This window comes from Chanodichthys erythropterus, chromosome 23 (genome assembly GCF_024489055.1).
Source record: "Chanodichthys erythropterus isolate Z2021 chromosome 23, ASM2448905v1, whole genome shotgun sequence".
NCBI classification, from domain to species: domain Eukaryota; kingdom Metazoa; phylum Chordata; class Actinopteri; order Cypriniformes; family Xenocyprididae; genus Chanodichthys; species Chanodichthys erythropterus.
The window spans coordinates 495574-522613 of NC_090243.1; the positions used below are offsets into that span (position 1 = coordinate 495574).

Below are 27040 nucleotides of genomic sequence, written 5' to 3' on the forward strand. Positions count from 1 at the left end.
CTTCCCAATTCTAATGAGATTGGATTTTTTAGTATCAATCTTAAAAATAAAAAGAGTAATTTACATTTCTGGAATGTGGAAGAACAGTATATGTCCAGTTAATGTGGAATAACAGTATAAGTCCAATTAATCATATCAATTTAAACCACTGGAGATTTGATTCCTTTATCTTAGTTTTAATACAGTAACGGAACCTTAAAGAAAATATTAAGCATTTCTTTCTTTCAATTTCTTTTTTTGCCAACGTAAATCACAGAACAAAAACGCGGACGATACGGTACGAACAATGAACAATACATAGGCCTACTTATAGTACAGAAAATAAACGTCAGTACAAACAAACCATACATATTTACAATAAACAATACATACAAACAAACGGTAATAACCGTAAACAATACATATTTACAATACAGACATACATCATCTTCATTCCATGCTGGTTCCATATGCTAGTTTACCATATACATCTTCCTTTTTTTGGTTCTAAATAAAATAAAATAAATACCTATATATTCCTGTTATACAACATAAGATAAGGCATACAAGATAAGCTACAACTACTTTTATGATTTAATTTCACACAATATACACAATATTTCCCACCTTACCCTGCACATGACCTACACATACCAGGCTACTCTTCACATTCTAATGTCCCATAAAATGCTTGGGCCTCCGCTGGCATGTAGGCTGGCATTTTCATAAGGTCACGGTGCTTCTCCTTCTTGATGGGCAGAGGGTCCTCGTAAGCACGAGCATACGTGGTGGAGAACAAGGGAGCTGGAGGTGGTTGATTCTTCCTCTGTTTGGTGATCAGCCAATGCTTCCATCCCTCGTAGAGGCTGTGGCTCCCTTTTGTGTGGACACACCATGGATCAGTAGCTGAAATCATGATTCAACAAGAAATTCAATAAAGATTCTTCCTTCACGCACATATCCCCAACACTGTTAATCTCAGAAAACCAGTTTAGTTTTAGTCTAGTTCTTTAGTTCTTTAGTTTTTTACCTGTCACTTTCAACCACATCATGCATGTGATTAGGAAGCCAGGTGGATGCTTTAATGTTGCATCAGGGAGCTGCCTGAAGTCTGCACATTTCATCTCAATTACTTTAAATGGATGCAGCTGCCTGGCTCCACGGATCATCTCGGCGACATCGCTGGGGGTGTGGAGTGTGGACACGTTACGCCTCTTGTCCAGCGTGGCAAATGAACGGTCACAGGGAAGGAAGGAGTGACCAGACACCATGAACTTCTGTACAGACAGAACATGCGGAGCAGGTTTAAATCAGGGCTCAGGTACTCCCTCTTCACATCTCCCTTCATCCGTGAGTAGTGGTTCGGTTGGCGTGGGAAGCTCAGGATGTGCTCTCTTATCCCCTCTTACTGCAGGATGAATGCTATGAGCCTAAAAAATAAACACAACTTATGAACAAGGGAAATATAATAAACTTTGCTGGTCTGTTTTGCACAATTGCATTGTTTCTGTGACAATAAAATTTAATATAATTGTAAACTTTTCTCTAAACTATAGGATTTTGTTTTTCACAAACAATCCTTAAAGGGATACTTCAGGATTTAGCATTAAGCGTTGTATTAGTAGAAAACCAGTAGTATTTTCGAATTACCATGCTTTCTTCCCTCATATCCCCCTGAGATGAGAGATTTATGTATTTTTTTGTCTGAAAAAAAATCCTCAGATGACGCAAAAATCGTCATTGTTTACATGCACACCTTTTGTTTCAATCTAACTGAATTCATTCCGATTGGTGAATCTGAATGTAGTGTTTACATGAACGCTAAACAAGTGATCGGTTGATGTGCGTTTTAACATTGCTAAGAAAATTCCCGCTCCTCCGTGAGAGATAAGAGACCGGTGCGTCTCACAAGTGTCGCTCATCAGTAATCACGCCACCGGCCTCGCGCCGTTCTCCAGCAGCCCTCAGTCTCGTCCTGCTCGCCACAGTAAACACAATGAATGGCAACTGTAGAACGCAAAAGCCGAATCCTGGACATTTTGGCCGATCTCAAAATCCCGGGATCATACATTACATTTGCATAGCACTTTACCTCTGATATCGATCTCAAAGTGCAAAAATATGTTTCCTGACTGGGCAACAACAGTGAGCTGAATCCTAACCATTACAGTTTGTGCATGCTGGCGTTATAGGGTGGCAAGGCACACGACGCCCTATAATGCCAGCGTCCAGTGCACCATTAGATCAGGGAATGTTGTAGGGCAACTGATGCTGACATTGGTGCAGCTTTAAAAACTAACAGGACGAGAGCATGAGGTCCTTCAAGATTGTTTTTTTTTTTTTTTTTAGCTGTTATGTTTTCCTCTGAAGTCCTCTTATGGAGACCTGACTACCTGCTCTGTTGCCTAAGACTGACTGCCTAACTTTTCTTGAATAACCTTTTCAAAGATAAGTAACTTTAAACAAATGTTATGGACAATGTATCTAATTAAAATCATGCATGTATTAAAAAGTTAACAAACGGAAAAAGCTAGGCTGTATAAAACTTGCCTGTAGGCGACTGTTGGTCAGTTGAAAGACGTGAGCTTACAAACAGCAAGTCTTTGGCCTCCTTGTTGCACATGGTACTTGAAGGAGTACTTCCTCTTAGTATTCTCAGTGTCGGGCCCACGTGGTCGTCTGCGACTCACCTTGTGCTAGAAGTAAAAAGACATATTGGGGTGATCAGTGATCAGGCACATGTGCAGTCTTAGTGAATTGAAGGTATACAGTAGTATTCAATTCACTGGTTATTTCATGGGCCTACATTGTAATGCATTGCATACTGTTGACATGATATGGTCATGAATTGCTTAAGTTAGCATACCTGCTCCAAACCAGAGAGAATGATAGCCTGCTGCCTCTCATAAGAGACAGCATAAAACTCTGTGAAGAGCTGGAGTTTTCTTTGGTCTGTTAGGCTTGAACACTGCCTGGGACATGTCTCCTTGCATGCCTTTCCCTTAACAGAAACAAAGTCACATTAGCGTTTTTGTTTTTTGAGCTATAAAACACTAGAGCTATTAGCAGCTATTAAGGTTACTAGCTAGAATATATAACAGCTTACACAATCAATGCATTTTTTTTTTTATTATTACCTTTTTTAATTTATTTTTATTATTTATTAAATAACAAATAACAAACATAGCATAGCATACAATATTACAAAAACAAAGTGTTGCATTAAATGGTAACAGGGATCCAAAAATTATATCAAAATATTTTAAACACGTCAATGATTTTTTTTTTTTACCAATTTCAGTGAAGACATAAAGCAATCAAATTCTACTCTAAACATCTTAAAGATTGGGGATGAGTTTACATATGTTTGTTTGTTTATGTATATAAAATTCTTCCAGCAATGCTGATAACACAATCAATGAATGGTGTAAAAAAAAAAAAAATTCAAGCCTAACATTAGACGCAGCTGGGCTGGTATTAGAGACGCACCTAAAGCGTTTCGATTCATTTCTCCGTGGTTATAAGGAGTAGAGACATGTTTAAAACGTCCCCTGAATCCTAATTTTTTCAGCTTTCATATCGACCCATTCATGACTTGAACCTTTAAACAGAGTGAGCTATATGAATGAACTGTAGTAGACGATGCCCAGTAGCCTACACGCCCCTCTGACTGTAACCGCTAACTTTATGTAGATACTTTGTATGCGGTTTTTCACTCACCTCTTTTGGTGGACTTTTTCCTCGTTTTTGCTCTCCGGTTCACATATGGTTTCCCAGCATCCCTCAAAGACTTCCTTGCTCTGTCCTTCCATTCATTCACGTTCGCTCTCCTTTTTTTGCCGACATTTTGTCTATTAATGTCCGCAGCGGACATGAAAGCAACCGGCATCTTCATTTTTCACATAAACGTTTTTTCCACGTGAGACTATTTTAAAATTTTAAATTCAGAGATTTGGTCGCGAGAACACCCCCCAAAGTGATTCTGTATACAAAGTGGCGCACATACATTGAAGTCACATGGTTCTCAATTTTTTGTTTTTTTTTGGACTTATACGGTTGTTCGTCGCATGATCACAGTTAAAGCTGCTGTCCGCAACTTTTCCTCTTTGTCGCCATCACTGTTTGAAACATGCAATTGCAGTCATATGCAGAACAGTTATCTGTACGTGCGTTGTGCATCGTCAGCGCGGATGAATCTAATGTTTGCTGTCAGTCAACGCACCAGTGTGGATACTGAACTTCAGAATCACAGATTCTACATCTTGAAAGTATGACCAATATAAGAATTTTCACTGGAAAATATCATCTGAACAAGTAACATGTCTGCCACTTTTGTTTTGACCAAATGAGGAAAAAAGCATCAGGCCTACAATAAATCACGCTGCCAATAGTGATTAAATCTAACGATTGCTTAGTTCGGATCATGCCAAACCGTGCAAATTATTATTACTGTTATATTGTTCTCAAATTGTTATTGTTAACAACATAATCATTGCGTGACTGTGTATTTAGTGTGTATTAGCGTTACCTGTAGATTTCAATTTCTGTATCCACTCCACAGTCCAAGACTTTTGCTTTTTGACTACGGGTGAATCTCCAGTTGTCACTGATGATTGTCATTTGGATCTTTCTGGATTACAATCCTCCATCAAAATTATTAGTTTAATTATTTCAGCTGCTGTGAGAACAGGCTATAAATGTGCCACTACCGGCAGCGTCCTCACGTGATAAAACGACTAGTCTTTCGACGGGACTCCTTCCTTTGTTTACGGACGTGATGTAATGACGCACAGAGGAACTCCTGCATGCTCAAATTTCCTGCGGAAATCCGCCATGTCGCTCTTATAAAATATTTTTACAAGCTTACTGTTGTGAATCTAGACTAGATAATGAGATAGTTTTGAACACTGGCTGGTTATGTACTTGTTCAAAAGTTGATTTTGGATAATTTTTAACCAAAAAAAAGTTGCGGACTGCAGCTTTAACATGTTAATTCATTATCACTAAACTGACAATAAAAATACTTAAAGTATTTATTATTAATTAATGTTAATTTCTTAGTTACTATTTAATAACATTACTAACATCAAAATAACTTAATGGACCTGAGATAAAACTAACAATGATCAGTTGTTTCTAAACTAACATTAACAAAAAATAACACTTTCTGTAACAAATTTAGCTGTTACTCAATCTTAGTTAATGCATTAAAGGGATAGTTCACCCAAAAATGATTTTTTTTTTTTTATCTGCTTACCCCCAGGGCATCCAAGATGAAGATGACTTTTTTTCTTCAGTTGAACGCAAATTATGATTTTTAACTGCAACCGCTGCCGTCTGTCAGTCAAATAATAGCAGTGATTGGGAACTTGAACAATAAGAGTAGAAAAAACTTCCATAGACAAATCCAAATTAAACCCTGCGGCTCGTGACGGCACATTGATGTCCTAAGACACGAAACGATCGGTTTGTGCGAGAAACCGAACAGTATTTATATAATTTTTTACCTCTAATACACCACTATGTCCAACTTCGTTCAGCTTCCGGCTAGTAAGGTCTCATTGAAGTATATGGGCGAGACATCACTTCCGTCTTCAGAACGCGTTTTTTGACCTCACTAACAGGAAGCATAGTGGTGTATTAGAGGTAAAAATTATATAAATAATGTTCGGTTTCTCGCACAAACCGATCGTTTCGTGTCTTAGGACATTAATGTGTCGTCACGAGCCGCAGGTTTTAATTTTGATTCCCTTTAAAAAGAGTAAAGTGTTATCTGTTGTTCTATATAGCCTAATTCTTTTGCATTTTAATCTGTTTGAAAATTTCAGTCAGAGTTGTTTTTGTTTTATTACGAAAAGTTCTTAAACCTGTGAAACTATGACAAAAATGGTTTTGCAACTTGTTAATATTGTGATAATACTGTAAACCGTGATAATACAGTATACCGTGATAAAAGCTTCATCAATTAATCGCAACATGAAAATTTGATACCGTCACATGCCTAGTGCAAACATATCCATATCATTGTGACCAGGTGCTTTCTTTCTGCTGCCATCGTTGTCACTTTTGTTGTTTATTTTGTTACTGAGAGGAAAGCGTGCAGTGCATATTACATATTCTCTCAATACATCTCAGCAGCGCGGATGGCATCGGGATGTTAAGTGAGCTCTCAGATTCAATGCATTCCCGAGTTTTGATTTTAATATGGCCTATTTAGCCAACATGATTCTTGTCGACCTCCTTAGTGGTTTATTTATAGTTGAAGCCAAAATTAATCCACTCTTTAGCTCTGTACACCGCGGCACAAGCCGGAATAATTCTATCGTCTCGTGAGCTGGGTTTGCTAATGCTAGCGATGCACGGACGGACAGACCTTTCTTTTTTTCTTTTACGTTCTGAGATAACACTGCCATCTAGCGGTTAGATTTAAACCGAGCACAAAGCCCTGAATCTTGGATATAAATAAATAAATATTGATACTGTTTTTGAGAATTGATACAATATCGCAATATTCACGTATCTATTTTCTTACACCCCTTTTTTGACAGTTTAAGCCCAATAAGAAGGAAAGCTAACTAGTACTCAAGTGTTGTTTGACAGGCTTTTAGTGTGCACGCTTTGGTTGTGCGTGCTCAGAAAAAGTGCATGTCAGAACAGCTTGCGAATAAAATGTTTAACCGGTCCGGCAAGGCTTGAAAATGTTTGCAAAAATAAACTCTTATGATTGTGAATAACTGCATCACATGAGCGTAAGCCTACCTCTTCGTTAACGTGATGTGAATGTATGTTGAGTTGAGGGCTGTAACGATTCCTTGATTCAATTTGAGTACTCCATTTTTAAAAATCCTCGATTGCAATTTGCCCATGTCAAGTAACCGGCAAAATACCGGAAGTGGTGCATTCCATGGATGAGAATCCATGAACTGCATTATTAGACTTTTTTTAAGGCTGCATGATGTATTAAAACCATTTAGAAATGATAATATTACATAGTGCTGTTTAGGGCTGGACGATTAATTCGAAAAGTAATCAAAACCGAAATTCAGAGACTGTGCGCGAGCAGTCAGCCTTGTCTTCACTAAACTTTGTCAGTTGTATGTATTTTAAAGGTGCTAAAGAGGATCTTTTCGTCGACTGAGAAATCAAAGACTGTTAGTGAGTTTTTGAAATCAGCGCATGCGTAAGAACAACCCCCCTCCTTCACAGCTCGTTTTGAGGGAACGCCTCCCAAAACTCGTGCACGAGTATTGGAACACGAGTGTTTACCACCGGCATTCGCTGTGTCGTGTTAGTGTATTCATTATGTCGGACTCACCGCAGGTAACTCATAAACTGCAGTTGTTACTCCTGTCTCCTGACAAAAACATTGCATGCGGCGCCTGTGGAGTGTGGAAAGTTACTGGAGCGCGCAGCCGTGCACATCTCGCACGTCTCGCACAAGGAACATCTTGGCAGTGATTGACAAGCCAGTGGGCCAGTCCGCGTACGTCTTTCACAAGGAACGTAATGGCAGTGATTGACAAGCCAGAGGGCCAATCATCGTGTAAACGATTGGCTGATGTTTTTAAGGCCCTACCTCATGCACAGATGATGTATATTAATATTATTCCTTTCAGTGCACCTAATAAATAGTCTTTTATCAGTTAGTAAAGACAGTTTCAAGTAATATTGCAAAAATGTATAAAACAAAACCTCCTCTTTAGCACCTTTAAGGTTTGCCAGTTTGGACATTCAAGAGATTTAGACAATCGGATGTGTATTATATCGAGCTACCGTGCTTATGTAGCTGCATTGTGGCATGAACACTCATACAAACAGTAGCTGCACAAAACGTGAAGATCGCACGCACTGAGGAACAGAAACTAGTTGTCAGTGCTGTCCTGTGATTTATCACTGAAGTAGCTTAGAAACTCAAAAGTTATTATATATTTTTCTGCTTTTGAAGTAACTATTTACAAACCACAGCTTCATATTTAATAGAGAGATGGTATGACTAATTCACACACGCAGTCGCTGTCATTACGTATGATGCTAATTTATCTTTATCTGATTTACAATGAGCAGAAATCTGTAAGAAATGTTACGAACCATAGATAAAATAACTGCTGAAATTGTCATGTCAGATCACTCTTTCATTAGGAAAAAATCTCACCTTTTTAATAGTCAAGCATATTTACAGAACAAACCTTGTAAGTGAACTAAAAAAAAAAAAACTGCAACCCAGAAACTAATAATCATTAATCATAATTGAGGTAAAATGTTCAATTAATCAAGGTTTTGATTTTAGGTCATAATCGTCCAGCCCTGGTGCAGTTGTGTAATCACTAAGGCTGTGATTCCTTTAAATAAATACATTCGTTGTGGGTGAAGTGCTACACTTTAATTATTTACATGCGTGCAGGTTACGCGTTTCTTCCATCTCAGAGCAGCTCCATTCATAGAAGCTTTGCAACTCGATCTTAGCACATGTTGTTTTTTGGGGTTTCCAATAACGTGCATTTGGGAATGCGTAACGTCTGACATGCTTTGTGTTTCATATGAAATTTTGCACTTTTTTTTTAAATGAGTGGAGTTTCTCAGCAGCATGGTTAAACTCAATTTCTGCATATTCTGTGAGTTTTGGTTGCTTATAACGTTCATCTGGGAATGCAATGATTGTAATGTAAATCACTTATAAACCTAAGCAAACACAGGAGAATACATATGATTCTAAATATGCAAACTGTTTATCATGATTTCAAAATAAGTTTAAACCCTGACTCTGTTTGCATGTTTTGATGTCCACATATTCTTGTTTAAGAAATTACAGTGGCTGTAGGATTGTCATGATACCATAAAAATGCAATACCATGCAGTATACAAAATGAACCAAACTTTCATAAAAACATGAAAACAGACCAGATTTTTCTCTGAATACTTCATTAATGAGATTGAATAACAGGCTTTTATTACCAATCAAATGAATCATTGTAAACAAAATTCATCTTAGCACTGCACAGAAGCTGTATGAACGGACATTACGATGTAGCATTTATGCATTTACACTTCAATTACAATTGCATAAATGGGCAATTCCACGCAAATGTCATCTTTACCATGAAAAAAAAAGTTTTTACCAAAAGAACAAAACCCTAAATTATCCATTTAGGCCTGTATTATACTGTATTAATGTGCTCTAACAGAAATTTTAAGAAAATTGCCATGTTTATCCACAGGGTTTCCGCGGGGTCTTAAAAAGTCTAAAATTCTGAACTTTAAATTTAAGGCCTTAAAAAGTCTTAAAAACGGGCAGATTTTCATCCGAGGTCTTAAATTTCATTTAGTCAGGTCTTAAATTTTTTTACCCATTTCCAGAAACGCTACCTGCTGAAAGTTATTACAAAGTAGCATAAAATTAGCGAGTCGTAGTTCTTTCTGGGTATATTGGTGTTGGTATACGCGGTGATAAAACTACAAATCCCGTGATAAATGCAATACTTGCCCGCGAAATACGTCTGCGTCTCCTCAGAGTTTGTTAAAGTTCGGCTACGTGTGGAAAATGGGAAAGTGTAATTTCAACGAGACATGGCTAGATCACAGCGATTTCTGCTGTTGGTTACAAGCGGTACCCAGCTCCAGGTACGAGGCTCACTGCAAACTTTGAAGAAAAAAAAAAAAAAAAAAATTAAGTTAGAGAGTCTGGGTGTGAAGCGGTGTAAAGGCGCTGGAGTCACACGCCAGAGCGAAGAAACACAAGCTAGCCGCAAAATCCTTCTGCCGTCGTCCTCCTCAATGCCTGGTCCCTCCGGTCTCCAGCGCAATATCATCACAGCTCCGTCGAACAACCTTCGGGGTACTTTTGGAGCGACTGACACATCGAAAGCCGAGGTGATTTGTATACTACACACGGTGACTAAACAAACACCACTCATTTAATAGCAACAGTGAGATTAGCGATCTCTTCCAAGTGATGTTCCCTGATTCAGTAATCGCGAAGCCGTTCTCTTGCGGGCCCAACAAGATCGCTTATGGCGAGATTTGGATTGGGGGAGTTTATAAAGAGGGAATTGATTCGTACTCTTACCGGGCCGTATGTCGTAACGTTCAATGAAAGCCAAAATCAGACCACCAGGACCATTGTTCTGGAACAATGAAATTGTTAAGTCGAGGTACCTGGGCTCACGCACGCACGCACGCACGCACGCACATACATGCATACATACATACATACATATATCAGATAATCCATGTTAGATAGATACTTACTTCGGGATAATTAGAGTATCTATCTAAAATGGATTATCTGGTGTGTGTGTGTAGGTGTGTGTGTGTGTGCTACATTGGTTGGTACATGGGTTGGAGTAGCCTGTTCAATCTTTATTAGGCTATTAATATGCTGTTTTATAATGTAAATAAATAATGAGATGAAATCTATTCTATTTGAGGGCAAGTTTGTTTTAGCCTATTTTCATTTTGGACCTAAGGTTTTGGGCATTTGGCACATTGATGTGTGTGGAAGGTTACTAATGTGATTGCTTTATCTGTAAACTAAGTAAATGCTTTTTCAATGACTGAATTCATTGAAATAAAATGATTTTTTTTTTTTTTTTCAGAATTTCTTTGATTTGAATATTTTTTGGTAATGCATCGTGTAGGTCTTAAATTTCAGTCTTTATGGTCTTAAATTGTCTTAAAAAGGTCTTAAATTTGACTTACTAAAACCTGCATAAACCCTGATCCACAATATATGAGGTAAGCAACAATGCTTAAATGAAATTTTCAACCAACCATATTTCATGCTTTCAAAAAAGGGATCAAGGACCACCCTTTTTTCAACCAACCATATTTCATGCTTTCAAAAAAGGGATCAAGGACCACCCTTTTTTAAACTTTATTTTAACAGTAAGCATTGTGTAGAAAGATGGAGGCATGCCTGAGAAATAAATACTCCAGTGTTTCCCACAGGATTTTGTGAGACTGTGGTGGGTGGACATCGGTTCTTCTAGGGGGTAGGGGTGGTGAAAAAAATCGATTATTGATTAATCACGAGTATGTTATGGACGAGTATGAATCGATTGTTAAATTTTCAAAAATCGATTTTTTTATTTATTTATTTATTTATTTTTTTGCATTATTTTATTTTGTAAAAAATGTTATACCGGGAGTTGAACGTCACGAACGCGCCCAGTTCCAGTTAGCAAGCGCGTGTAACGGCAGCCAGAGCAGGTGTGTAAAATGGAAGAACCAGGAACGAGCAACCAACCGATCCACCCAGCCAGGGGCGGACTGGCCATCTGTGTGATCTGGAGAATCACAGAACGGCCGGTACTCCAGGACGGCCGGCGGGCCGGCCCACCACCCACCGCCACGCACGCAGTCATCATCTGTTTTTTTCCCCCACTAATCTGTTTCACACTCCAGTACTGTAGGGGGCAGCAATGCACCTTTAAGTTGGATGCCAGCTGCACTGGCCGTGGCCGCCAAGTAAGCAGCAAAGACGTTAGATCAGTGGTCTCAAACTGCCGGCCCGCAACTGATCTCAAAAATAAAACATAATCCGGCCCGCTAAATTATTCTTATTCTTATTCTCTAGTTGCTACCTGTCTGATATGCAAAGAAAAAGTCGCCGTTCTAAGGGGCATTCACATATCGCGTCCGCGCCGCATTCTCCTTTCCAATGCGCTTTCGCTCCAGTGGCGTCTGTCGTTGCTATGCAACCATGAGCCGCGCTCTCAATCGCTTCTATTATGAGCGCGCTTGCCTAAATTACAGTAAAAGCACTCGACTTTAAGTCACAAGCGCCGATTTAAACCACCGAAACTTTTTCTTTACCTTGACATGTTTCGACTGCAACCTGCAGTCTTCCTCCACCTGAACACATTGTCTTTCTAGAAGAAAATTGTCCAATTTCTACAGTATGTTGGTTCTGATCTACTTCCTAAAGGAAATAAGCCTTTCATTTATTTGTTATTGTTTAGTTCAACTTGATGAGTCACAACACAATGTGATGTATTCATTTCTGTGTTCTACAGAACATAAGCTACATACAAATAATTCTGAAGTTATAACTACAAGACACAGAAAGTGCTTTGAGTTGTTGTTACTCAATGAAAGAGTTAAGTAATTCAGTAGCTGACTTTTTTTTTAATACTGCAATCACTTTGTAGTGTATTTTCGTTTACTGTTGTGAAATGGAAAATCAATAATCGCTAATCGAGAATCGTTAATAATCGAAAATCGACTGTAATCGAATCGGGACTTCAATAATCGTAATCGAATCGAATCGGGAAATCAGACAGATTAACCACCCCTACTAGGGGGGTCCGGGGGCAGGCCCCCCCCGGAGGAAAATTTTGTACATTTTAAATTTAAATGCATAAATCTGGTGTATTCTGAGAGCAAAATTACGTGACTAGATCAATAAAGAATTTTGTTCTCTTGTAAACAATTTTGTGCTCTAAAAGTAATTTATTTATTGGTGATGGTAGGGCACATTAGTCATGTACACAACATATAGTAGGCTAAATGATAGAGCACACATTTAAACCATTAAAAATATGTAGCAAAAGAGGTTACCTTTGTTGAATTAATTTATTAGTGGGAGCCTGTATCTTTGATTTGTTAACCAATCCAGAATGCACTAAACACACCATCTCATTATAGAGAAAAATAACAAATGAATAAAAATATATTCATAAGCTGAGCAATAAATAAGTAAACTAGGCGAGTATATAATTCAGCAGCAAAAAAATATTCTAGCCTAAAAACTTTGCACAGTAATTTTATAAATCCAAATGTTAATAAAAAGTTTAAAATTACTATTTGTATTCTGAAATGAAAAACACTATTTATATTAGATTTATATGTAAATAATTAAATGTATTTATATTAATGTAACATTTAAAATAAGCGCCTTTTAATGTATTGTACAGCTTTTTAATGGGGCAACAAGCTATAGATACGACAGAACAAAATAGGCTATTAATAATCTTTCAGTATGCAAAACCATGATAATATGAAACGCTTCAAAACAGCAGCAAAAAACCGCTAATGCACATCCCGGGTGCAGAATGATGCGCTTGAAGCAATATCGAGTCAGAGCGCGCAGTTGTCTGCGCATTGAAAAGTTCACGGTACAAAGAGAATCCCTGTGTTACATCTGACTGTATCTAACAGTTTATTAATCATATGGTTCTTTCATTTTTAAATTCCAGTTATTGTGCGTGTGACACGAATTCATAGTCCTTGTGTTGTGCGATCTAACAGACATCCTGTAGCCAGTATGATGACATCGTTCAGAAACAGCAATAAACTCCAGCAAGAAAGTCATTTTATGCAAATCCACAGCTCTTTATATACATATCAAGTATTATATTGGGAGTATATCATATTGGAGAGTTTAACCGTGCTGACTGTCGTTACAGAACGTGACGCGCTGTTTGAGTGCTGAATGATTGACAGCTGTAACGGAGGGAAGACGAGTTTCTGACCGTGAACTTATCGATGTATATTTCTTCTGTCCCTCACATGAAGCTATGGAATGGCTTCAGATGACTTTGAATATAGTGCACGAAAACTTAATTGGTGCTAGTCTACTTATTTTGCTCTATGTCTCCCACTTTTGCCATATAAAAGAGCGCAATTATCAGACGGTAATTTATATATCGCGACAAACCTAATTTCCGTTTCATTCTGAGACTGTGGCGGGACAAATTAGAATGTGGCGGGCCGCCACAGTCTAGTCAATGTATGGGAAACACTGTACTCATTTTGTCATAAAAGCACTGCCTGATGAATTTATAAGGGCGGGAATAAAGAGGTCAGGACGCTTCAGTGCTCTGTCACATCCGTAACGTTTTAAAGATTAAGTTTGTCATATAACAATTATTTATGCAAATAACTTTAGGGTTGCGGCGGTTGCGATGGGTCGAGTATTGGTAAACATAATGACTGCTCACCGCTGTCAACGTTTTTTGTGCCTCTGATTCATGTCGTCATGTCACTCCGCACGTAGTCCAATCATTTGTCACGATTGAAGTTCAAAGTGTACGCGCACCGTTATGAATGCGCACACACCCAACCGCGCCCAACCATCTACTCACGTGAACAGCTTCAGTGAACACGGATGATTCATGTAAGCAAATCCAATATATTGTCTTTCATTTTTATATGCAGGTCTAGTAAAATTTAACCAATCTATTGATCATTTTTTGTCATGATTCCATAACATTAATGTTAAACGATTCTGGGCTAATTTAGCAAAGTAACGGCAAGGCTGGTAACTCTCACGCAATTGACCCAATTCTCACGCTCTCACGCCACACCCCCATATTCTCACGCAAACTCGTGCAGCAGTGAGGGGAAAAAATCGCGCCACATGATCTCGCAAAGCAACGCACAGAGAGACCAGACAGACAGTGTACAGACTAGTGAGTTTTTGTGACAATTTTGAGGGATATACACAATTTATTCCCATAAACTGTGTAGTCAGCCGTTCTCCCTCCCATCTGCACCATGTGAATTGTGAACGCAGGCAGGTCAGTGAGTTACAGGGCGCTCTGTGTCTCCGTCCAGTTTAGCTAGTAACCAATAGGCCTATGCTGTTATATAGTTTATAGGGGTGTGACGAGCGGGACTAAATTGTGTGCGATTTCTCATCAATAAGGTTTCATTTGTTAACATTAGTTAATGCACTGTGAACTATCATGAACTAACAATGACTATTTTTATTAACTAACATTAACATGTTAATAAATACTGTAGCAAATATACTGCTCATTGTTAGTTGATGTTGGTTAATACATTAAATGTTAATAAATGAGACCTTATTGTAAAGTGTTACCATTTTTATTTATACTGTTTTTATTTCTTTGATCAGTTTGTGGAAAGGAGTTCAGTTAGGAGGTCAAAAGTTGTAGAAGCTCATAAATCATATACAGTAAGGTCTGAAGAGACTGAAATCACACAGAAGAGAATTTAGTCAGTTGAGTTAGTGGCAAAACCTTTTACATTACTTGAGTATTGTTGTCTTTTACTGCATATGATAACTCATACTCAGAAAGTAGAACTGAAATGACATTCATTATAAGATTAGTTAAAACATTTCAAATACACCTGCAGACTATTTTTTTCTAGTCGTGTATTTCGCCATCTTGTCTCGTCTCGTGAGATACCAGTCTCGTCACACCCCTAATAGTTTATATAGAATTAAGTTAGCATTAGCAGAGTTTTGCAGCACTGAGCAGTTATTTTACATAACTTTATCATAAAAAAAACAGTGCAAAAGCAAGCCATGCCCCTCCATAAGCCACTCCCCTATAACAAAGCCCCGCCCCCATGGTAAGTGCACCGTATAGTTTCCTGCTTTTTTGTCCTTTGCCAATCACACCTATGATATTAAATCCTTTTGGGTTTAACTTTCAAATTCAGTCGATTTATAACAAAATTGAAACAATAGATGTCGCTCTTTAATAGCTATGGCGCGTGACAGATTAGCTACTGCAGCGCCTCAGATCAAGCGGATCAGATGCACATAAACTGATGTTCTCTTCCTCTTGCCAGTTACAGAACGAAATATGAACATCAAAAGGTAGGCCTATATGATACAGTACAACTTATAGAAGAGCATTGTGTCCCATGGGGCACTTCCCTCAGATGTCGCGTTTTAACCTGTTGGTTTAAAAAAATTAATAGCCTATTTATCATAATCCGCACGATCAAGCTGACAAAATAAAAATAATAGTACTGCAATAATTTTGACTTGAAATGAAGTTAGATCATTTTGACTCAAGACTCCACTTTAAACTGTTAAAACTAGCCGAAATTCGTGTGATCATTTAGACAAAACATGATTGCGATTGACAATAGTGCACGTCCATCGGTTCACCTGACTCTGTGGAAACATGCGATTTTAAACTGCTTTATGATAAACATTAATATTTGTCAATGCATTTTAGCAAGCAGTTCTGTAAGAACTCATGGTCTATGAATTGATTCTTGAACAACGCACACGCTTGTCAATGTGAGAAATAGGTCTAGGGCTGCACGATTATGACAAATGTTTAATATCTTTATACCATTGTTTGAAGCAATAATCATTTTTTACTTGGTCTGCTTGATTTCAAATGGTAAATTAAATAAAAAAACAATAACCGTAAGAAAATAAGAAAAAATTAAAAAAAAAAAGAAATTAAATAGACTGCTTTCTTTTTTTCAGGTAGGGCTAGTGATCAGGTAAGAAACTGAATAAAGAAACTAAAACTAAAGTAGTCAAATGTAAAATAACATTGGATAATCTTCATTGTAAAATTGAATACAGATAAATCAATCACAGGTGTTGCAGTCAAGAGCAGTAAGTGATTTTTTTTTCTTTTTTGTTGTTTGATGAACATTAACAACATAGAGAGCGGCATGATTATTCGGCTACAGTCCCTTTAATATTTGACAGACACGTTCTTCTTGAACGGTTTTATTTTGATACCCATCAGAGCCATGGGCATTGTAATATTGTTTCTGAGTGCATTTGAACATTAATAATCCACGAAAAAGAGCTTATTTTGGCGCTTGTATGTCAAAGGCGGCTTTATGTGTGAGCGCGAAATCTGCGGGAAATATAATTATGCGAAATTCAGACTCGGTCACACCAACACTATTAAACCGGAGAGCATGAGACGATTGAATGAGAAGAGCGCGTGTGTCTCAACTCGCTGTCAGAGAGGAGAGGGAGAACGCGCAGCTGGCATCGGTGTATCGGTTCTGAAGAAAGGAGTATTGGTATCCTTTTTGATATTTCAGTATAGATACATATCGAAATGTATATATATTTGGACAGCACTAGGCTGTGTGCACTGCTTTTTGAAAATGGCGGGTCCTGGCATTTGGCTTTTTTCCCACTGGTGTTTTGTGTGCGTTCGACATATCAGCATAGATGAAAATAAAGCATCCAACTGAAGCCCAAAAATGAAAGCAGAAGATCATAGAAAATAGGCTAGTGCTAAATTACAAAAGGGGGAAAAATTCCCTGTTGTTTCCATCGCCTGTTTGTAAGGTAGCCAAGACAACAGAAAGCCTTGACGCGCTGTTACTGTTAACGGACGTGTGCCGAGACAAATAAATATGTTTGGTCTTTGCTGAGACATTATTATTATTATTATTATTATTATTATTATTATTATTATTAGGCTATTACTAAGCGTATTTACCCCATCGCCAGCTCTGCTAATGGTCAGCTACCGGGATGGCTGAAGTAGCTTACTTTTCCATGCCTAGCCAATAAGTCTAGAGTTATTTCTTTATTCTTTTACTATACATGAATTGTCATGATGCACCGATCGAAATTACTGAAAATTTGCGGCCGAAACAGCAATTTACGCGCTTGTCTAGAAGGGAAACTTTTATACGCAAATTTGTCTAACTTAGAATTTAGACCAGCTAAAATATATTGTTAGACCAAAAATATCTTATCTATTAAGTAATAAAGATATGTAATAAAGTAATAGAATAATAAATTTAAAAAAAGACGTCTATCGCTTCAGCCTTATTCAAAGGCAGCGGAAACATAGGTTTAAGCACTTCAATCCATTCCACACCCGGCGTTCTTGGTTTTCTTCCATTTTTATTAAATATAGGCAATTGGTTGATGAAACATTGATTGGAATTAAGATACAATTTCTACAAAACGAAATTCACTTTAAAGAAAGACTTACTATAAAACAAAACTTAATGAAGTGGTCAAACTCATGTCTGACCCGCTGCATGTCTCCCAACAATGCGCATCCGTCATGCTATTCAATTTTCATAATCAACCAGATGAAATTTAAAAAAATAATAATAATATTAGGCTATAGCCCACTATTTAAATGAAACTAAATTGTCTACATTTTATCCCTCTGGCCGACGAGCGCGCCGGCACTTTCTGGTGGATTTTTTTCCTCATTACAGCTGAAACAACTGAAAACAGGACTTCCCTCATTTTTACCGATAGCCTATTGATTAGTGCAAGACCACAAATGGTCTACTTTTATTTGTGTATGCTCACAATAACAAACCATTGTACTTTTGTAAAATAAAATAAATAAAAAAACAGCATGCGCTTTCAGCTGTCTCTCTGCTAGAATCTTTCTGGAACGTCTCAGAAATTTTACTTAAACTCAGAGAATAATTGTACCTAAAAGAGAAAAACATTTTTCGATAAGAAATTCATTGGTCTGTGTTAAATAAGAGGCGATCTATCCGCCGGAATGTGTTGTTTCTGAAATCATGGCCAAAATTATTCAATAATAACATAAAATGTTATTAACATTTATTTTTTCTAATCAAACCAGTTTCAGAACGTTTATAATACAGAAGGAACACTGGAACAGAAACGTTAAAATACCGATTCTGCTCAGAGTGGAACGATTTAATTTTTTCTTTTTTTTAAGACCTGGTATTAAGTTTAGTAAAATGTTGATAAATTGTGCAGTCTTATACTGGTATCCCAGATTTCAATATTTGGTGGTTTAAATGCCTGCTTGAGGTCTCTGAAAATTTTAAAGCAGTTTTAAAGCAGTCTTATGTGCCGCTTTCAGACCGGTCACATCCGTAACGGAAAACTGTCACATCCGTAACGTTGTTTTTTCCTCATTTATGCGAACACGAAAAATGAAATAAAATTATTATTTTATGCTCTGTGGAGAGCCAACCCTTCTTCATTCAGTGGGCAGTTTTACTTTTGGTTTGTGCAATGTAATTCGCAGAATTCTTAAATATGTTGTCACCCAAAACTTAGTGATTTTTTTTTTTTTTTTTTTTGTCACATCCGTAACGCTGTATATTTCCCTCATCTAAAATATAAAACAATTGTATAGACTGACATTTTTCTAATGTCTGGACTCCTTTAGTAAGGCATTATGAATATATAAATAGACTGTTTTATATGTTGCTATTAAATGCATTCTTTGAGCGTTTATATTTCAAGATTTGACTCCAAATGTCATGTCCATAATGCTGGAATTGCCCAAATAATGTTATGACATTAATGTTTCAAATATAAAAATCTGAATATAGAAAAAAAATGTTGGTGGAAAAAAATGATAGAATAGACCTACTTTTAGATGGTAAAAAATGATAGAATAGGCCTACTTTTGATGGTAAAAAATTATAGAATAGGCCTACTTTTAGATGGGAGACTAAAGTCGCCAGTAGGTGGCAGCAAGTGTTAATGATTAAGTCAAAGCATCATTCAACCGATTCGTTCAAAATGGCTGATTCATTCAGGAACGAAGCAAATGACGGATTCATTTAGAAACAAAACAAAAACGTCTCTCTTGCTCTTGTCACGAACTATCAGGAGCATTTTTGCCAGCCTATCTTGAAATATCTAACCCTGACTGGAGAGCAGTATGTATATTAAAACATATAATACATTTAGAATTATAAAATCACGATTGATATGATTGATAAGAACCAAGTGCAAACCCGCTATAGCTTATTGATGAATGGAATTGCATTTGTCTGAATCGTGTTTGCAAAGATGTTTGTAGAAACAAACTATTTAATCTTTTCCAGAAGTGGTCAAATGAGCAACGGAAAAACTGAGAATTCATTCTTATATAAAGATTTTCTCCAGACCCTTTCTCCAGACCCTTTCTCCAGACCCTTTCTCCAGATAAAATACACTGCGAACAACAACGTGCAAGTGCAACTTTATCTCATTGCAAAATTAACTGAAGCATCAGGAAACAATAAGGCGCTAATTCTACAGAGCATTTATTACACAGGGCACAGCAGACAGTCAACGGCAGTCTCTTGTAATGTTTTTGCAGGCACGCATGTTCAATTGAAGTGTACCTGCCTCACATACAACATTCCTTACGGTACTGACGATACTACCATTTAAAAAATACAATGGCATCCACCGTATTTTGAAGCTTTAGTATCGTGATACTACCGTAGTACTGGTACACCGTGCAACCCTAATTGGCTGTAGTATTTACATCGTAAAGAAGTGGCCAATTATTAAATATTAAGTAAACGTTTGGCCAGTATTAAGGATTTTATCTGTGTAACAACAATCACTAAAACTTTGGCACCCTCTGCATTAGGGCTGGACGTTTATGGCCTAAAATCAAAACCTCGATTAATTGAACATTTTACCTCGATTACGATTAATAAACTATTATTTTGTTTGTTTTTTCCCTCATAGTTCACTGACAAGGTTTATACTGTAAATATGTGACACTTAAACGTGAGATTTTTTTCTTTTGAAAGAGTGATCAGACATAACAGCTCACTTTCAGCAGTTATTTCATCTAAGGTTCATAACATTTCTTACAGATTTCTGCTTTTTGTAAGTCAGATAACGTTAAAGTGCATATTGCAGGTTTAACATTTTTTTCGAGATGAATATATAACCTTGTACAAAAATACCATATAAAAAGATACTGCAAGGTTAAAAAATGTTTTGCAGGACATAAGGGCATTAATTTAGTAGATAAAGTGACGGTCTCTGTAAAAACCGCTTTTTTTTCAGCGTCGCGTCACTTTACGTCACTACAGGGAGATGTTCGCAGAGCTCTGTGTTGATTCAGCGGCCGTGAATCAGTATGTTTTTGGTAGTTTTTGTATTCTATTTATCATCGTAATGGTAAATTATTGTGTTTGTGGAGGTTGCACAAACTTCAGCCTGTCAGGACATCGACTACAGAGGTTTACTAACAAGAAAAACTACGCTGCTATCTTCTGTGCCGGGGTTTGTTTTGTGCAGGTGAAGAGATGGGACTTCACTTCTGCATCCGCGTCGAAAAACGCGTTCATTTTAGACTAGAGGAATATCATCCTGGCGATATGATGGGAGTTCAACATTGTAATACTTCTGTAAATGATTATAATGAATAAACTTACACACGCTATGCTGCTTCACCGTTTTTACTTGAATCAGTTTCAACACTGATGAATACAAATGATGTACACATGCATACAGTCTCACACTTACACAAAACAGTTTTGAATTATGTGCTGGTAATGTATAAATACTCCGATTTCATTCATGCCATGTAAACTTATATATACATTCAAGTTCACAAAACTACATAATCACGGCGTCATATACATCCTCACACTGTCAGTGAATGGGCACGGAATAAACTCATAACACAGAATTAATGAATAAAGGATAACATGAAATACAGTAAGTTAACACTATATGTTTGGCCGCCGGCGGGAGACATGATCACGGATCCGTCAGAGATGAAGACTTACGGTGCACATTTTAAGTTTTGTGTTTGATTATTACATTTGCTAACTACCAAATCAGTCGTGATGAGAAACGGCTATATCATGTAACGTTAGTGTGGACGGATATTAACGCGTGTGACATACGCCTGATCAAAGTTTATTCGTTTCTGTTATTAGTAATCAGTTAGGCCTACTCCTAGATGACCAATAGCTTTGCTATTGCCTGATTCATGATAATAATCTGTACAATATTGTGATCTGAGCACATGTCGTTAACGTTATATATAAGCTAACACCGGTCTCTGTCCTGTTCTCCACTGCTTATCCTCACACAACAGCTCAATTTGTCTCTTTTGACCGTTATTCTGTCTAATTCTGGCCTATCCCTGCTCTCTTGACCACACAGCAGGCTAATTGTATGGCTGTGATTAGTTATACGAGTATAAATAAGCATTTACAATTTCCTCAGCATCCGAACTGTCATTGCGATCCATTGTTTTCCTATAGTTTATATTGATCGCATTCCCTTCAGTGACGTCACGTCCGATTAGTCATTTTTCAGATGCGGAAGTAAAAATTTATCTCAAAAAACGATTCCAGAAGCCTATGTAGCGTTTTTATGCGTGTTTTTTCAAGAAAATCTATTTCATACATTATTTTTCTACACATTGAATCACTAAAGCTCTAACCTGCAATATGCCCTTTAAATTAGCACAGTACCAGTAAGTAATGAGAGAAATTGCGTGTGTAAATTAGTCATACCATCTCTCTATTAATTGTAAAGCTGTGGGTTGTAAATGGTTCCTTCAAAAGTAGAAAAATATATGCTATAAGTTTTGAGTTTCTAAGCTACTTAACTGGACAGCGCTGACAACTAGTTTCTGCATTCTTCTCTATGCGTGCAATCTTCACGTTTTGCGCAGCTACTGTTTGTATGAGTGTTTGTGCCACAATGCAGCTGCGCAAGCACGGTAGCTCGGAATAATATACATCCAATCGTCTAAAATCGCTTGAATGTCCAAACTGGTAAACCTTAAAACAAATACAACTGACAAAGTTTAGGGAAGACGCAAGGCGTACCGCTCGCGCGCCATGTGTTGAACCTCTGTGTTGTTTTTATGCCACTGACTGAACGGGGCAGTCGTGTGGCTATACGGTTAGAGATTCTGAATTTCAGTTTCGATTACTTTTCCATTAATCATCCAGCCCTATGGTTATAAAACATAATGCACTTTTTATTTTTATCACAAATCTGTTTACTCAAATAATTGTCAAAATAATTGGTAAATTACCCAATTACCAAAATAATTGTTAGTGACAGCCCTAGTCGAGTTGTACAGTATGCTGGGATAGTCTATGGTTGGGACAACTTCAACTGATAAAAATGCACTGTACTACGATACTACTAAGCAGGTCGTGGAGACATTTTAATCGTTCATGATCAAAAAATTGTGGTATCACACATCCCTATTTTACAGTTTGTGCATCTATTTTTAGTCTCAATGCAAGTGGAACCCTTGCACTGTTGAAAGCTGATCAGAACTATTATTAGGTTTGATATCAAGGTGCAAGACTGGCCAGTCACTGGGAATCTCCCTTTTGAGTAGATCATGCCATTAAGGGAGCCAAACATTTACTTTCATTCATTAAAAAACTAATTTTGTTTTTTGGCAGTTTTATAGTCTAAAATGTCTTGTACACTATTAAAAGTCCACTGAAACAACCTGGGGTTAAATTAAAATTCATGCTCTTGTCTTGAATAGCTTGTCAGTTATCAAATTTGATAACTTGTCAGTTATCATCTTTATAGGTCAAATCGTTGAAGTGCATTTATGAGTTGGTGTAGCTCAGGTTTACCAGAGTGCAACAGGTTTCCTGTGTGATAAACCTAGGCTCAGAATAATAGATGGCAAGATTTTACTATTTAGGGTGAATTGGTGTTTTATATGTATCCTGATAATTCCTGGTTAACAACATGACCTATGTAAAATAACTGATCTGACAAATGCATTATGTCTCTTAGGAAGCGTCCTCGTGTGGATGGAGTTGGGAGATCGCGGGAAACGAGTCCAGCTCGGCGCAGAGTGAGCCGCTCACCACTCAGACGTAGGTCTGTATCACCACGGAGACAATCTCGCTCCTCCCCCAGAAGGCGAAGTCGATCACCCCTGAGACGCAGGTGAGACACAGTGAGAAATACTGTCTTGAACTGAACACTTTTTGTCAGTGAAACCCAGTCCAGTCTAGTAGTGCTGTAAGATAATTTTGTAATGTACTGTTCTGTATTGGCAGGTCTGCAGATAGGGATCGGTTTGGCCGTTCCAGACTGCGACGATCAACTTCTAGAGATCGTGAGAGGAGGAGGAGGAGGAGGCGGAGCCGAGATGAAGACAAGTTTAAAGGCAGTCTGTCAGAGGGTATGAAAGCAGACCAAGACTCCTCCTCTGAAGAAGTGTGAGTAATGGTACTTTTTTAAGGCTTAAGCCTACTGGTGTTGTCTGTGATGTCAAGAAAAGTTTGAAAAATCACAAAATGAAAAACAGAGTTGTAGGGTTAAGAATCGAAAATCGTTTCCAATTCAGGAATTGGATACTTATAAAATTAAAATGTTGATTCCGCTTATCGATACCTGTGTACGTATTTTATTGTGGGTTTTAAACCATTCAAGCATAAGCAGCAGTGAAAGAACTCAGTTTCGGAACTTGCATACTGTTTTGTTCATGCTGGGCACATCCACATTGTGCGCACAAAAAGCCTCTCATATAGTGTGTAATACTGAATTGAATTCTCTTTCGCGTCTTCCTGCATTTGAATGGACAAATACACACAATTGTCAATATCCTCGTAAACACTTTTACAGGGTTGTTTTAAATGTAAGGTAATGTGAACGTAAACAGAAAAGAAAAACAGAAAACGTGTATATATAACAGTATATTGGATCTGTGCTTTAGGTCTTAAAGTGACAGCATTTGCTTATTTGTTGTTATTGTATTGCTGACTATATATTGACTTCAGTAATGTTTGAAATTTATATTAGTCTAGTTTATTAGTTCTTTAGGCTGCTTATTTATTTATTTATTTATTCATTTATTTTTTATCAGCTGAGACAGAATGTTTTGCAAAAAGACAGAATAAATATGTTTGATATCTAAATGTTTGACTTCATTTTTTTACCATATTGGAATCGAAACTGGGAATCGATAAGAATCGGAATTGATAAGTGGATTTGGAGTTGGAATCGAAAAATTCAGATGTTGTCAAAATAGGCTGTGGCTGTGAAAATTTAACCCGTTTACTTGAATAATTACTTATACCATAAAACAATCTTTATTTAACTGAGAAATACTTGAAAGCTGTTTATTCATTCTGTTTATGTAATATTTGACTTTTAAAATAATTACACTACAATTCAGTAAGATTTTTTTTTAAAAGACATTACTGACAATTTTGACTAATTTTAATGTCATTGATGAATAGAAGTATTTAAGACATGCATAATTTATTTTTTATTTTATTTTTTTTTATTTATTTTTTTTAAGTATCACTGTTTACCACATTTACAAAGTCTTGATTTTGTTTTTGTGGTCTACTAAAATAGGTTTTCGTACTTTAATATTCAAAAAAACATTGTTACAGCACCTCTCTTCCTAGTCTGTCAATAACACTGTTAAGTTCCTGTCTTTATAAAGCACAATGGGTCAGCTGGTCCAGTGTGTTGTGATTGGTCAATCGCTTCAAATGTGTTTTGGAAATGTCATGCCGCTTACCATAATTACAAGTTTTAACACACTACTAATGCAACTCAACCAGCCCCTTTTTTGCATATGCCTTGGGTGGGAATTATTTCAATGAGGAATATTGTATATTGTGATGCCTTCATTCCTGGAAGAAAACTCAAGACTACAATCCAGGCATTTCAGGAACTTCAGAAACTGTGCTTTCTTATATAAAGATAACTCACTTTGGAGTGGACTTCTTGCTTTGTAACTTTGCAGACATTTTTATGATCAAACAGCAACATTAAACACTAAAGAGAATCGAAAATGTAAGAAAGCATAAGGACCTCTTTAAACAGCACAACAGTTTTCAACAGTGATGATAAAGTTTCTTGAGCACCAAATGAGCATGATTTCTGAAGGATCATAACACTGAAGACTGCTGAATTTACCTTTGCAATCACGATAATAAATTACATTTTAAAATAAAAAAAAAACAGAATTTATTTTAAATTGTGATATTTCGCAATATTACTGTATTTATTCATTGTATTCTATTTAAAATGCATCCACAAGAGACTGACTTTCAAAAACATTTTAAAAAGTCTTATTGACTCCCATATTTTGAACCGTAGTGAAAAAATAGCAATTTCTTAGTGTTCAAATTGTTTTTGTCTGATATTGTATTGTAACAACCTTTTTTGAAATATGGTTATTTGCAGTGCTTTGCAGTGCTTTTAGAATAATCTAAGTTACATAGTAATGTTAAAGTTGCAATGATGGAAATATGTTTAGGATGGAAGATTTTGATGCAGAAGAGGAGGATGAAGAGGCTCTGATTGAGCAGCGACGACAACAGCGGCTTGCAATCGTACAGGTAACGCAATACAACAATATTACTGAGGCAATGTAACTTCCTTCTACTGAGAGATATGATTTGATTCTAAAACTGTTCTGTTTTGATATAGAAATATAAAGCAGTAAATGAAGACAGTAATATGGGCTCCATGGCATCAGAGCCCAGCAGTCCTCAGAGTAGCACCCGCAGTCGTTCACCCTCCCCTGATGACATCCTGGAACGGGTAGCGGCCGACGTGAAGGAATACGAGCGAGAGAATGTAAACACTTTTGAGGCCAACATCAAGGCCAAGCACAACCTCATCGCTCAGGAGAAAGAAGGTGGCGTACTCTGGCTGAAGTTGGCACATTAGCAGGGTTCTTGCTTGAAGTTTTCAGGAAATGTTTCAGATTGTAGGGACAATTTTTAATCTGGGTGGTCTTTCTCATTATGACATATCAAAGAATCTATAAGCTAATGAATGACTAACTATTTATTGTCTTTTATGCAGGAGCCAACCCAAAGAAGCCCTCAGCGCCTGACATGTTCACAGAGTCAGATGACATGTTTGCTGCAGATTTTGATGTAAGTTTATCCTGAGATTAAACCAGTTTTCAGCTGGTTAATTTTGAGAGACCTGACTTCTGTGTCTCTCCTTTCCACAGAGTGCCAGACTCAGGGCTGCAGGCATTGGTAAAGACTTTAAGGAGAACCCCAACCTCAGGGACAACTGGACTGATGCAGAAGGATACTACCGTAAGCCTTATTTAAGTCTTTAAATCCAAAGTCTTGCTACTTTCAGAAAGGAAATAAATTTTAAGTGCATGAATGACTCATTACAAACAACTCTTTTTAGGTGTGAACATCGGTGAGATACTGGAAAAGCGGTATGATGTGTATGGGTACACTGGACAGGGTGTGTTCAGTAATGTGGTCAGAGCTAGAGACACTGCCCGGGCTGGCCAGGAGGTGGCAGTCAAGATCATACGAAACAATGAACTCATGTAAGTATCCTACTAAACAATGACCATCTCTGTGACTTTGCTTTTGTGTTTTTTTTTATATTTTAACACGGGCTGTAGGGCTGGACGATTATGGCCTAAAATCAAAATCTTGATTAATTGAATATTTTACCTCGATTACGATTGAGCAATTATTTTGTTTTTCCTTTTTTTTTTTTTTTTTTTTGTTGCCCTCATAGTTCACTGACATGGGTTGTACTGTAAATATGATTGACTATTAAAGGTGGAATATTTTTTCATATTGAAAGAATGATCTGACATAACGGCTCACTTTCAGCAGTTATTTTATC

At 37.2% G+C, this 27040-nt stretch overlaps 1 protein-coding gene across 1 annotated transcript in view; it reads left to right on the plus strand.

Annotated features, from left to right (window-relative positions):
- Nucleotides 1-27040, plus strand: part of prpf4bb (pre-mRNA processing factor 4Bb) — a 54855-nt gene that overhangs the window by 19355 nt on the left and 8460 nt on the right. Inside the window, exons 3-9 of the mRNA XM_067377118.1 lie at nucleotides 23198-23353; nucleotides 23467-23628; nucleotides 25686-25767; nucleotides 25859-26069; nucleotides 26240-26313; nucleotides 26394-26484; nucleotides 26585-26732. Coding sequence (XP_067233219.1) covers nucleotides 23198-23353; nucleotides 23467-23628; nucleotides 25686-25767; nucleotides 25859-26069; nucleotides 26240-26313; nucleotides 26394-26484; nucleotides 26585-26732 — 924 coding nt within the window. The remainder of the gene's footprint in view (nucleotides 1-23197; nucleotides 23354-23466; nucleotides 23629-25685; nucleotides 25768-25858; nucleotides 26070-26239; nucleotides 26314-26393; nucleotides 26485-26584; nucleotides 26733-27040) is intronic.